At 44.6% G+C, this 14,270-nt stretch overlaps 1 protein-coding gene across 1 annotated transcript in view; it reads right to left on the bottom strand.

The window, feature by feature from the left end:
- Positions 1 to 12,360, bottom strand: part of TMTC2 (transmembrane O-mannosyltransferase targeting cadherins 2) — a 937,188-nt gene extending 924,828 nt beyond the window's left edge. Inside the window, exon 1 of the mRNA XM_069629317.1 lies at positions 12,010 to 12,360. Coding sequence (XP_069485418.1) covers positions 12,010 to 12,092 — 83 coding nt within the window. The 5' untranslated portion in view covers positions 12,093 to 12,360. The remainder of the gene's footprint in view (positions 1 to 12,009) is intronic.
- Between the last annotated feature and the right edge of the window lie 1,910 nt (positions 12,361 to 14,270).

Below are 14,270 nucleotides of genomic sequence, written 5' to 3'. Positions count from 1 at the left end.
TGAAGCCAAAATGCTGACACTTAGGAAGAAAGGATTGTAGTTCACAGCCCGTGTGCGAATTGCATTGCGATTCATGATACCCAATAGTTGCTTCTACCTCCTGCCCCTGCTCGACAAATTCTTGGTTCAATTCCTGGAATTGCAAAAGGCTCAATAGACGGGGTGGGAAAGGTTTACAGTTTGAGGAAAAGGTCGCTGGAAACAATGCCCCAAAGTCACACTTTTTGTCAAGTGCAAGAAAAAGGTAGGCTTAGGACATAGGTCTTCAATTTCCAACGGCAACAATTTAGCCATTAGACCACATCAGTTCTTCAGGAGAGGGCCAACATAAAACCTTTTTCAATGCGTGAACACAGGATCAGGGGGTGGGGGGGCAGGTGGATGAAATTAATATTCTACTACACTTCATGCTGCAGTCCCCTTTATTCCCCCCCACTCTCCATAACAAGTTGAGAATTTGAAGTAAATGCAGAAAATGTCCTAACAAGTTGGTGAAACAAGCATGCAAATTAGCTCTGGGAATTAGGGCAATGTCATTTAGATGGGCTTAGAGTAGGGTTACCAAACGAGAGAGAAGAAAAACTTTACTTTGCCTATACAACCGAAAAAGAATATAAATAATATAAGAAACATAAAAATCCCTCCTCAAAAAAGGAAGAGCACAAGTGTATACCGACAATATAAATGACAGTACAGTTAATTTCGTCTCTCCCTTATAAATCAGCAGTAAAACTACAACAAAACAACATTAGTAAGTAAAAATAATGGACAATATTTACCACTTATAGGGCCTAAACATCATACTTCTATATATTGCACAAAGACTAGCGTTTAGGCCTCTGGGGCCTACAAATTACACCATGCAATGCTGTAACTCAGTTTAGTGTATCTAATACAACATCATGTGCAAGTTTTCTTCACAAAAATCACAAGTCGAAAGATCGGCAATCCTTTTTTACGTTTTATAAATGGGCACACTGGATCTCTATAGGTGGCACATCCCAATTCTCAAAACAATGGGACCAGCCATCTCGTTCGATAATCTCAGTACCATGTACACAAAGATAAAGTAAAAGTGGTTTACATTTTCAGCCAAGTGAAAATGTATTGCAGACGTTGGCTGTCCTGTGCTGCTAAATTACTATTTTTTTGGGATGGTTTTGTCGCAGGTCATATCCCAATTCGATATTGCATCTGCCCAAAATAGATATTACCCAATATGAAGATTATGGGATGCGCCAATGAATGCAAATAAATAAAAAGGTTTGTTTATTCACATGATATTCAGAAAGAAAGTCTTTATTTGACTAAAAAAAATAAAAACAAAAATTAAAAAAAAAAGGGTTTGATTCCAAAAGATGAGTTTTCTTATTCACTCCTCCGATTGTTGAAAGTGCGTTCTCATTTAAATTTTTGACTTTCATATTGCTTTGTCCTTGGCTTCTCCTCTAATAATTTTTTTTGAATGATATAGTTTACATATTCTATCAGTTTGTCAACAGTTAATATTCATGTATATATATCGATTCTCTCAATTGATACCCTATCAGTTGGTGCCCACTTAATCATTAGTCTGCTTGATTTATCTTCTTGAATAATCTTCAAAAGATCATTATAATTATTTCTCAGACTAGATGTGCTTAATTTGTCCTCAAAAGATCCTTTAAATACATCATTTAATTAATCCGTATAACATTTTCAGTCATCTCCAAATCAGAAAAGTATTTATAGGAAATACAATACAATTGGCAGTCTCATTCCTTTTAGTTATATTGCTCCAGAGCTGTAGTTGGTTCAATCTCAGCTTAGTCAACAGTTTTCTATGATGAGCAACTGTAACTTATATCAAGATAGGTTTGGGACTTGACTGTTTAATTAATTTCCATATATCTAACCACTGTTGTGATGGAGGAATCCTCCCTTCACCATTCTCTCAGCAATCACGCAGGTACTAAGAAATTGTTTGGCATTTAGCCTCCCTTGCAAACCCCAGAGTTTCTTATAAGCACAAATCACTTTTTTTTTTAAAGTAACACCTGGTATGCTATCAATTCTTCCAAAGTTAGTTACCTACTCCTACCCGCCCTCCCCCGTTTCCAGATATAAATCCAGGCCTCCCTCCCTTTAAAAAGAAACGCAACGCTAGTCTACTCACAGCTTGCCTCATTATGGGTAATGTTAGCCATAGAGGTTATCACAGCATCCTTTTTAGGAAGATATTCTCCCTAGTGTGAAATCTAGAGCCTATATTAAGCCCCCAACTTTGGCACCACGTAGCACATGTTTTTTTCTTCATAATCCTTGACTGGCACTTTTAAATGAAGTACTCCCCATAGAGCCATCCATGGTCAATATTGCTTCAGACAATTGGCTTCTCTTTATCTGGGCCATAGCACAAAGAGTTCCTCCCACTTGATAAGTTATCACTACAAAAGTATTAATTCAGTCGAAATTATTATTGCCAAGGAAGAACGGTTTGTGCTCACTCCTGCATCCCACTGCCATTATTTAAGATTTGTCACGATTGTTGACCAAGTGCATATCACTGCAGAACCTGGAAAAGGCGTACAACAACTTCTTTACAGTCAAATCAATTTAGGCTGCATTAGCACATGGGTCTGCAAACATCAGGGTTTGTGTCGCCCTACCCTTACTTTTGGGAACAGCAGATGTTCAATGATGTAAAGAATCAACCCAGTGATGTACAAGATAAAGAGCACAGGGGCACGACTGCAGCCCTGGCTTACACCTCGCTTGAGATGGGAAACACACCAGTGTTCTTCCATGCAGCCCAAATCCAACACATACTGTGCTTGTGTGATGCAAGGCCAGAGTGCTCCCAACTACACCCCAGAAAATTCCCATTCCATGAAGCACCCCCCATAGTTTTGCAGAACGGAGATCCAGAAACAGCTTCTCCTTATGGAGAACCCATGTTTTAGTCATAAGTAAAGTAACATCAGGCATTAATCAATGGTATTCTTACACGGGTAGAATACCTACTTGGTTAACCAAATCAGGGTGCAAAATGTGCACTGCACACTAGTCATTGGTTAGTGATAATTGTCTCTCGGCGAGTTAGAAAGGGTATGCTGTGAGTATGTATAGAATTGAGGTGGCGAGTAGCTTGCAACTTCGATTTTGCCCCCTGACCATTTTACTCTTACCAAGTGCACCTTTTTCCAATTCATTCTTCTGTGCCTTGTAGACCTGCTTCATTGCAATTCCCCTCAAGCGCCATATTAGTACTGCTTTATACGCAGGAAGATGATCCACTGGTGACATAGACTTATTCCATGAATTGAATTAGAAGTAAATACTGAAATGCTGCCACAGCGTGTGTCTTTCAAAGAGTTGCAAACTTGCTGCTATTAAATGGCCCAACGTGAACTATTGTTAACATTTCTAGACACTCTTTCAGAAACACAATCCAGCCAGAAAGCAGAGAAACGCACTGCATGCACAAGGCTGGCAGAATTCCCGTTCCTTCCATGAACACTTCAAGCTGTGAGTTACAAAAGCTGGGAATCCACGGATGCGAGCTTACTCTAACTTGTAGAAAGCACCTAAAACATGTTCAATAAATAAAAAAAGACGTGTACTGTAAGTGGGAAAAAACGTGGGTGGCCGGCAACAAGAGAAGGGAACCGGGAGAGGGGAGGAGCGGGGTAGAAGGAGGAATGTTGGAGACAGAAGGGAGATCAGAGTAGAGTTGAAATATGCTCTAGGGTAGCTGGGCATCACATGGCTGTATAGGCAGGGACGTGATAGTTGGGCACCGGAAAGGTGGTGTCTGTATAGGAACCTACGTAGAGTTGGGCACCAGAGTGGCTGCCTGTCTAGCTAGGACCAGGATATGGGGACACCGGGTGTGTGTCAGGGGGTTTAGAAACAGGTATCTTAGACCAAGGGCGAAGTGTCAAGAACTGCAATGCAAGCAACAAATCAAATGGCCATGGGTAGAGAGAAGCTGGTAGCAAGGGCTGGACTCAACCTGAGGCGTCCCCCGGATGACGCTAACGGTGGGGGGGGTGGTCATACCTAGGAAGCCTCACACAGCGTAGAAGAACCTGTGGTGTGGTGAATTCACGGATCGCCTGCAAAATAATTCCTTGACTTTATGCAAATAAAGCTGCTGTGGCATTAAGATTTCCAACTTTAAAAGTGTGTTATGTTGTTGTTATTCCAGTAAATACATCTTTGCCGGGGACAGGGTGTGGGAGGAGGGGAGGGTTGCGGCAATGGGGTGCCCCCGCTAAGCAGAGAAACGCACTGCATGCACAAGGCTGGCAGCATACCCGCTCCTTCCATGAACACTTCAAGCTGTGAGTTACAAAAGCTGGGAATCCACGGATGCGCGCTTACTCTAACTTGTAGAAAGCACCTAAACAGGTTCAATAAATAAAAAAAGACGTGTAGTGTGTGAGTGAAAAAGCAACAACTTTCTGTACAAACGATCAACTTGCAATCAGGACACATCCATAGTTTAAATAAATGCATTACACGAGATCGTAAACTAAGCCAGCAGTTTAAAATCAATTGCTTCTATTTCGGCCGAGATGAAACTAGCAGCAGAGACCAGGCCACATTTACACACTTCAAATAATCGGGATCATTTGTCAGCACAGATAACGCCTGAAGTTTCCCAGCAAGAAGGAACAGGGGCTTGGCATTGGAAGGAGAGTAGTTAGCACGGCGTTAACGAGTGGCACTATTAGCCGGTCGAAAGGTCAGAGGGCGGGCCTAATTCTGTCATTACACGCGCAGGCTCACCCATCTGGGAGTGCAGGGTCAACATTTCCAGTGCAGGCTGCAGGCAGCGAAGCTCGGCATGACCTCGTGCAGCAGCGGGACTAAACCTTTCACGAGGCCATCTTCTTCAGGAAAGAATCATAACTGGGCTATTGAACTACAAAGGGCGCTCCTCACTGGAACGCTCAGGTAGCCAGACACAGGGCGACAAAAAAAAAGTGTGTGGGGGGCGGGGGGTTTATCTCAGAGGCAACGCGTTAGTCTTGGAAGCAAGACAACTCAGGCAGCACAACACAGTTTCGAATCCCGATCCCGCGCTTAGAAACCAATCACGTTGTAAAAGAACAATTATAATGATAAATACAGCATTTTAGGCACACGGCTTCATTCAGGGCGTTACTGACGCAGCAGGAGGGAAGTGAAGCTGTGCCCAAGATGAGGGACCACAGGTGGTTGGTGTCAGCACACTTTTTTTTGTGAGGGGGACACTTCGTGTGTGATTCGAACCCTGGTCGTGTGGTTGTAAGGCAAAAGGTTTAACCACAAGGCCACTCGAATTGCATAACATGACGCTGGAAAATGGGCTCATATTGACATTCTGTCATAGGGGACATAGTTTATTAACAAAAAGCCGTGTATGTTTTATAATTACCCAGATGTTTGTCCCGTGCACATTCTTTAACTGTGAAGGCATAGTTGAATGAAATGTCCATGTTTAATGTAAAGAAATGTTCACTTCATATGACGCCACTGAAGAATGCTGGCATCAGAGCGCCCCCCCCCACCCCCCACTTTTAGGACTCGAGCCCTGTTGTGCCCAAATAGCTCACAGGTTCACCTTGAGTGTTCGTCGCTGGGCATCAGGGTATAATATCAACGCAAACACATTTTACATATTAGAAGAAAAAGGTCATGTAATCCTGCAGCTGTTTAATCCCAACTGTATCACAATATTTTGGTTGTGCCATCACAACAGGTCAATTTGATGATGATTCACTAGCGAGTAAGTAAACACCTACAGACCCAAAGCAAAACTCCTGCAATCAAGGTACAATTCCATCGTGTCCTCTTGCTGCTCTAGGATAAGGATACTAGTCTAGGGCATGGTCTTGCGGGCAGTGTCAGTTCCCCAAAACAAAAAGAGCCCTTCCACAAAGCACGCCCACCCACGGGCTACTCATTTCTGTCATAGTGATAGGAGATAGACTGCCCCAGGAAAAACATTTCTTGTCATCTCGGACTGTCTAAATAAAAGAGCTTGGGCCGCAGTCTCTGCTTTATATGGCACAAAATGGCTTGGGACTTTTCTTCTTTGCCTAACTTATTCAACATCTATACTAATACATGATTACTTAGCTGTAGAGACCACCGTAAACAGGGACTATGGAATAAGTCAATTCAAGACAGCCCATTTCTTTATTCGCTGTTGTTTTTACAAGAGGCCAACCGCAAACACAGTCACTCCGTAGCGCACATAATTAATCCACACCATGAAAATGGTCTAATATCCTTACTAACCAATGATTGTTTTATCAACCGCAGGAGGGGGATCTGTGCAATGTATCTTGCCCACCTCCCACCGCGCACCTCGCAATCGTATATCGGAGTTTTGGGAAAGCCATACTCTGTTTTGTAGCAAGTACACAAACCCGGGTTGGTCAGTGTGGCAGTCAGACTCCCCATGGCATGAAGACAGTGATAGCAGCGCAGTTGGTGAAGCCGTGTATTTTTGTATCAAAGAATGTACCATTACATAGAAACAGATTTTGTAAAATACAGGTAGCAACGGTTGGTGGAAGGAGGGTCACTAAATTGTGAAAAACCTTTAATTTTACAGACATGCAAAACCTGGTAGAACACAACAAATAAATAAATATGGCGTCCTCGTTCTGTTATTTTGGGATTCTGCAGCTTTATATACAAAAAGGGGATTAGAAGGGGGCAGTTTCTTCAATTGTACATCAGAAAAACAATATTAGCCAGGATGGTCAAAGACCTGCCCATGCAGGATGATTTGCGATATTGCGAGTCAACACTTCGCCCTCAACTTAAAAACGTGGCCTACATTCAATGTCTGTTGGACCGGTCATTTGTATGAGTTCACAATTGTCGTGCACAATCTCGACTTCACGATAAAGACCTAAGCTGGTTCACTTAACATGCAGGACCTTAAACAATCTCAGGAAGAAAAAGAAAGAGAAAAGAAAAAAAATCATCAAAATAATGGGGGACGTAGAATTTCTAAGTGAAAACGATATTGGGGCTGGGGACAGTATCAGGTCTTGCAAACGACATGGGTAAACAACAATGTAAGAGGGGAACTCCTGTCTTTTTTTCTCCATACTTTAAACCCAGTGCCACTGGTACACGCCAGAAATACAATGCAGGCAAACGTATGTCACAAGAACCGCCCCCTTACAGCGTGCGTCATGTCACTTCCTGCTAAAACAGGTGACCAATGTGCAACATAGCTTACACCTTTGATTTCCAGTAAAAAGTATGAGCACATAAGAAAAAATAAAAAAAACATAGCCCCAATAAACGTAAAGCAAAATTGAGTTGTTCCCCAGACAGAGATCTTTTCCTGGATCCCCAGACAGAGATCTTTTCGTATGTCTCGTTATCAAACAGTTAGACAAACTACATGAAGATGGGTCAATTCATGTTGGGTTCAAAGAGTGTCCGATAGTAACTCAGGACTATTACGGAATAAATGGGTTGGACAACGCCCAAAGATAAGCCTTCAAGAAAGAAAGAAAAAAATCAAAACACTGCACAATACGAATACTCTTCTATTATTATGGCTCAGAGTTCAGTGTCTCAAGGCCAACAAAAGAGAACAAATGTCAGCCACAACATGCACAGAGATAATTTGCATTATGCAACATAATACCACTTTAAATCAAACAGATGTGACTTGCTTCTAAAAACATCAAGCAGGCCCCAAGAAAATCAATAATGTCTGTCTCCCATTTTAGGAGGTATAAATCCAGAATCACCCCCTTCTATGAATCCTTTCTTGAAAGTACAATCCAATACTCTGGCGGTACTATATGGATGGTGGTATAGACAGGTGGTAACGAAAAGGTGAGACAGGCTGCTCTATAATGAAACGGGGGAGCACTCAACAGGTCTGGGCCTCTGAAAGGCTGGGGGGATCTGAGGACAAGCCAAGTGCAGGTCAGTTAGAGGCAGGGTCTCCCAATATCCCAGCAGAATTATTTGCACCTGCTCCCTGGCGACATGCCTCAATGTTTCATGCTTGATACTGTAAACAATTATGAAACTACAGATGCAATCAAACCAAAGGATCCGATCATTTTTTAAATAGTCGGCTCCTATTATCAAGCTTTCCACCCCCTAGAGGGACTCATTCTATTATGTATTCATCCAGTTACTAATAGAGAGAAATTAGGTATAGGTCAGAGAATTAATCAGTGAGCAGAAAGAACTACAAATCACATCTGGGCGGTTGCAGAAAAACAATGTTTTAACGCAGAAGAAGTGCAGCCGGGTGTTGCCATTGAGCCATTAAGCGGGCAGGTGTGTTGTCTGAGCTATGAAATGGACCAAGAGCAACTAGAGTGGTGCAAGATTCACAGAGATCTTCAAAATAGTTTGGAAAAGAACATTTGGAGCACATAGAGTGCTCAAAGACCTAAAAAGAAAAAATGGACTTTCGAAAAGACTGGCTCTTTCCCAAGACACTTTCTTTCCTCACCGCCCCCCCCCCCCTGTGCACTTAAGTGTCTAAAAGCTTCTTTTTTTTAAATTCATTTTAAACTCAGGGGTGCATCGTTCTTTGGTGTAGGACTGCAGTAATCGTGTGCGTGAAATTTACACTTCCTGACAAAAGCAACGAGGCTCAACTTACTAGGAACATGTATCAGTGGCTTTTATTACTGTTGTTTTACCTCTGCGTTATAAAACACTTTTACAGCCACAGCTGTCAAAATAATTTGAAAAAAGGGGGAAACACCATTTTGGGATACTACCACTTTGCCTGGCAGACACACACGTGATACAGTCGGGCCTTTTCTCCCAGCATTAGCCCCGCTCATTGCATTCCGGGATCCGGCTAACTTCAACCCGAGGGACCACTCGCTGCCCACAGCAGAGAGAGGCTGCAGAAAAGCTGTCAAGAAAATGTCTGCTCGCCCTTTAGGAGGGTTTCATTTCAATGGAGCACACAGCACATCCCGGGACGATTAACATGTCCAGTCAGGCGCGCGCCTCTGCTGCGATACATTTTTAATTATGCATCTGCCTCAATTGTGATGCGATTAAGTCACAGGAAAAGGCACACACTGGAATTGTGCCTAATGAACAACAGACCTTTTCATCAGTTTCTAAACAGTGGCGCACTGGGTGGCGGGGAGGAGGTGGAAGGGGAGTCGCAGAAGCACAACACAATTCAACACAAATCGATACTTGTTTCTTGGACGACACAGCTCTGCACTCGTTAGCTATTCGAAGTGTGTGATAGGAAGGGGGCTCATGGAAGCAAAGGGCAAAAGAAAGAGATAAGGAGGCAGTGGACTCACCAAGCAGGTGAACGCTGGGTGGAAACCACACTCTCGAACTATTGGGCCCTTCCCCACCCATTTCAAGCACATTATTAAAACACGGTACAATTTCCAGAGATCCAGAAGAGGGCAACATGAATTAAAAAAAAAAAAAAACGCACACATATCGTAAGCAACATTGTGAACGGTACCAACAGCGAACAGTAAACAAGTTGAGGAGCTGACGGGTTGAATTTAAAGAACAGAAAGTACATTTTAGAAAAAAATAAAAGCACTTTCTACGATTCTCCTAAATGAGAGTACACGTTCCATGGCACCGACAAGATTCTGTTAACAGCCTATGTTCACCTGAGAACTGGGCAAAAGGAAAATACAGAAGACCTGCACCTCGAAGCAGCAGTACTATAATCCCGTAGCAAATGCTATTGGCATTTTCTTAAATTCTCGAGGTACTTTGAGAACTGGCCACTCACCCTACATGGACTAAAAATACCCAAGTTGCGAGGAGGCCTTTCCAACAGCATGCTTCCAATCTGCAGACCTCAATATTGCAAGCGTTGTGTGTAGTACAATCTGCCAACCAGATCTGATAATTGGTGGTCTTCCACACTAACCATCTGTTTCTGTAAATGGTTTATAGCGTATGTGTCAAAAACAATAGACACGTCACACGCCAGCAGTTGAAAATCATTACATGGCAAAAATCAGTACAACCAACATCATTGCTCTTCCCCATTGGGACATCTAAGCAACTACACCGTGAACGAGTGGTCATAGCCTTCTTACAAAAAGGATCATATCGATATAGCTGGCTAAATTACACAAAGGGCACACAAAGAAGGTGGATCTCGAAGCTAAGTCTACGCCCAATAAATACACAAATAATAATAATAAAAGAAGGTAAATACAAAGTTTTGAATATTTACAATTGAAAAAAAGACATGTAACGGCTAGTATGCATTATACTGCCCTCAGGCTCCCAACCCACTCAGCACTGCCAAAGGGCAAGCCACCCATCAATGCCCAACTCGCCAACTGGGTAAGAGCGACTACTAGAATTGGGCTTCTGTAAAGTGGGATGTGACTTGAATTTCATCAGAATACCCATTAACAGGGTGACAAGGGATGGGAACGATTCTCCCAAGTATACAGTCACATCTGCACACTGCTCAAATAAAATGTTGAGGGGAAATTGACATTGCAATGAATATATGTGTTTATCGAAAGGGCCTGCTCTCTTTCATGGCAGGAAGGATACGAACCTAGGAACAAAATAGGGTGACAGCACCGTTCCTCCTTTCTGACAGGAGGCCCATCACCCGTTGCCTAGGGGATAGCAGGGAGAGTTTAGTCCTGTAATGGATCGGGTACTTTTAAAATAAATGGCTTTTTTTTTTTTTAAACGTGAGGTCGATGGAGTGCCACGCCACATTCTTAGGGGAGGCGGGACAACAGGTTGAGAGACGTGCCATTGCACAAAATGTCCACACTGGGACACTTTGCTACAAACGTATGGAGAAGCTTCCATTTCAATGTGCAATGCACTTGTGCAAGCGTGAACTGCATTCTGCAAATTAGACTTCAAACAGAACTCAAACTCTCCCTATGATTGCTTCATGGGTGTAATCTTGTATGCCATGCTGCATGTAAAACAATGCAAGGCAGGACCTTGCTTTTGTCACCGCTGTATTGAAAGTATATGGCAAACAGGTTACACACTAAGGGAGATATGTTTGCGTTCTGTGGGATGGCAAACCGTTTCAAGGTACATTTTGAGAGCAATGGGGGAGGGGGGTCGCCACGCCCATTTACTCTGTTGATCTGCCCGAGAGCTCTAACAGCGACCCTCCTCTGTCTCCAGCTCGTCCCTACCAACATTCTCATTAATGGCCTCAGGTTTGAGAAGCTCCCAGGAGACTAAAGAGCGGGGAATTAAACGTGCAAATCAACTCTGGCCTTCCTTTGCTTTACGCACTGGACTAGAATAAAGATTGGAGGATTATAAAAAGGAAGACACTTTGCTGGTACTTTTGGCTAAAAAGTAGTTTGGAAAGTACCAAAGAAAGGACCAGATGAAGACTCCATTGACAGAAGCACACGGCGTGGCCAGTAGGGAGTTGTTCGCCAAAATGTGTGCCCACCGAAAGCGCATCAATATGCAGATCCTCAACCAGGCCGTCTGCCCTTTGCTCCCGCCTTATTAGTAAAAAGAAAACATGACCGACGTGTCATGTGAACGCACTCAACATCAGCGCAGGATAAATAGAACACCTGGGTCTAAATGTACCAATGCCCATGTGTGTGGCATGTGAGGGTTGTGGTCTAAAATACTTGTTACATTAAAATGCGCAGAGCCAATCGAGTGTGGTAAAAAGCAAACCTCGCATCCAGTTAAGTTATATGTTGTCTGAAAGGGCCAAAGTTGAACAAACAAAAAAAAATGTTCCATGTATAACTCGGAAGTGAAGAGCAATACCCGGAGCTCACACAATGAATTTCACTCAGAGATCATGCACATGTGTTTGCTGCATGGCGGGGGGGGGGGGGGGGGGGGGGGCGTAAATCAACATCGCCGAGAGGTAGATTGACGTGAAGATGGGTCTCCAGTGCGAGGAAGCCACTGGAGTTCTGCATGTGTCCTGTGGGAAGGAGGATGGAACAGTACTGAATGAAGGGTAGCTGGGGCAGCACCACCTGGCACTGCTATATGCCGGGGAGTCGGGACTCTCACCTGTCATCGTAGCAAAAGTCGGCGCCGAGAGTGTTGAGGTAGAGGGCGAGCCCTAGGGCGCTGCACAGCAGCTCCGCGATCATCTCTGCTCCTGAGCTCCAGGGGACCCGCCGCTTCTGCAGCCTCTTCTCCGGCTCAAACAAAACAATCCAACCCGTGCGTGCTTGTGCCGCTCCACCTCCTGACCCTCGCAGTGCCTCCTACTGCCAGGCGGGGTCGCCCGTCAGCACCCCATGGCAAAGCCACCACCCCTGCTGCTGCCGCTGCTGCCGCTGCCGCCGATACTCGCGGGCTGGTCTGCCCTAACCCATAGTAGCGTGCGTGTGGTGTACCACGGTCAGGGGAATGAGAGGGCGTGGCCCGCGTGACGTGTCTGCTGCGCGCCGACGTCACAGGGTGTCAGTGCGCCTGCCCGAGTGCAGTGATTGTGCATGCTGTGCCGAGTGTTTCCTTATCTACACGCAGCCACTAGTAGCGGGCAGAAAGGACAGATGCACGGGATCCGTGACTGGGTGATGTTGCCGTGGCCGCTCAGGGGGTTAGGAGCTGGAAAGTGCCCCACAACCTGCTCTGTCTATTCTTCAGCTTCAAGTCATGTTTTTTCTGGCGAAGTAGCTGTTTAATTCCAGGGATGAAACAGTGATTTCACGATGACTGGTACTACATTCAATTTGGGCTAGGATGGCCACCTGAAACGTATGAAAAATGGACAGTGACAGTTACTACAGCAATTCCAGACAAAATATCAAATTTACAGGCACACGTTCTGGAGGGAGGTTGAATATACTCACACATATTGTGGGCAAAGCGAACAAGCGAAAACTCCATCTTAAAAGTGAAGCCAATGTTCAGACTTTTAATTCACGTCAAACGAAAATCCCATCAGCATTTAAGAACTGTAAAAGGGAACCTTGTATAGTTCAGTCAATAACTTAACTATAAAGCAACCAGCTATCCTTGGGTTAGGTGCGCTATACAAGAAAATAAACTAAACTAAAGGTGTAAATATTTCCCAGTAATGAGTGTGAGATGCTCTGATTACTTACTGTCATAGGGGGCCGGGGTCTCTGGTCCTTGTAGGGCTTCAGCCACAATTAGGACGCGACAACCGGTGTGAGAGGACCTTCTCTTTATTGCCTCCTTTCTGTAACACATACAACTCGGAACTGCCGTTCCCTCGCCCTGACTCCTCCCCTTCCTCCTGCTTCCTGCCTGGTGCCTCGTTGGTGCCTTAAAGGCACAGGAGCTCGCAACATCACCCCCTGACAAATATTTTGAGGTCAGGTTTAACACTCCTCCACAAGGTGCAGGGGCTTCCTTATAACATGTTGAAGGCAAACCCATGTTTCGCTTGGCCTGCATCTTCTGGGTCTCTGGGCAGGTCTGGTGTTGCTTTTGCCCCTCCCTCTGGGGGGGGGTGGGTTCACAGATCGTCGCAGGGTTCATTCATCTCTGGCATAGTCCACTGAGGGTGCAATGGGCCTCAGGTTCTTCGCTTTTGATGATGTGCTTGAACTGTGAGCTGTTTCTTGTTATTTCCTGGGTTGCATTTTGTGCAGTCACCACGGATCCTTTGAGGGCTCCTACCCTGAAGGGGCTTGGTGAATACCCTGCATCTGTCTTTCTGTGTATTGTCTGTCTCACCAGGACTTCGTCCCCTATCAGAAACTCCTTGGGCACTTCTCTCCTTCTGATGTCTGCACCCTGCTTGGCCCGTTCTTTCCCAATGGTGTCTCTCAGTATGACTTTGTCTTCTCTCTCTTGATTGTCAGTGTTTCTCACAAGCCTGGTGTAGACCTTGAAGCGCATCATTATTTCTGCCCTTTGCTTGTTGGTGGCTTTGTGGAGTGTATACCGATAGTCCCTGAGCATCCTGCACAGGGCTTGATGTGGGTTCATGGCTTTAATGTGACACCTTTGGATGGTCTTCTTGATCGATGCCATGAAGCGTTCCACCATCCCATTGGCTTGGGCCTCCTGGGTGTGATTTTTTTAATGGGTGAAACACATGTGCTTCGCAAATGTTGTGAAGTCATGTCTGTTGAACGGGAGCCCATTGTCTGACTTGATTGTGCGGGGTATGCCCCTGGGGGTATGCTGTTGTCGCCACTTTAATGACGATTGGGAATCGCGAGTACTCGTCAATGAATACTATGAGGTAGTTGTCATGGGGACTAGACAGAACTGGTCACTCTGGCACCATTGGCGTGGTGTACATTCAATCGGTACACATCCTACCAAGATGGCGGCGTGGACTTTGA

The sequence above is a fragment of the Ambystoma mexicanum genome, chromosome 12 (genome assembly GCF_040938575.1).
Source record: "Ambystoma mexicanum isolate Mex_15411 chromosome 12, UKY_AmexF1_1, whole genome shotgun sequence".
NCBI lineage: Eukaryota > Metazoa > Chordata > Amphibia > Caudata > Ambystomatidae > Ambystoma > Ambystoma mexicanum.
The sequence above is the reverse complement of the archived record's forward strand: the minus strand, read 5'-3'. Positions and strand labels throughout refer to the sequence as shown.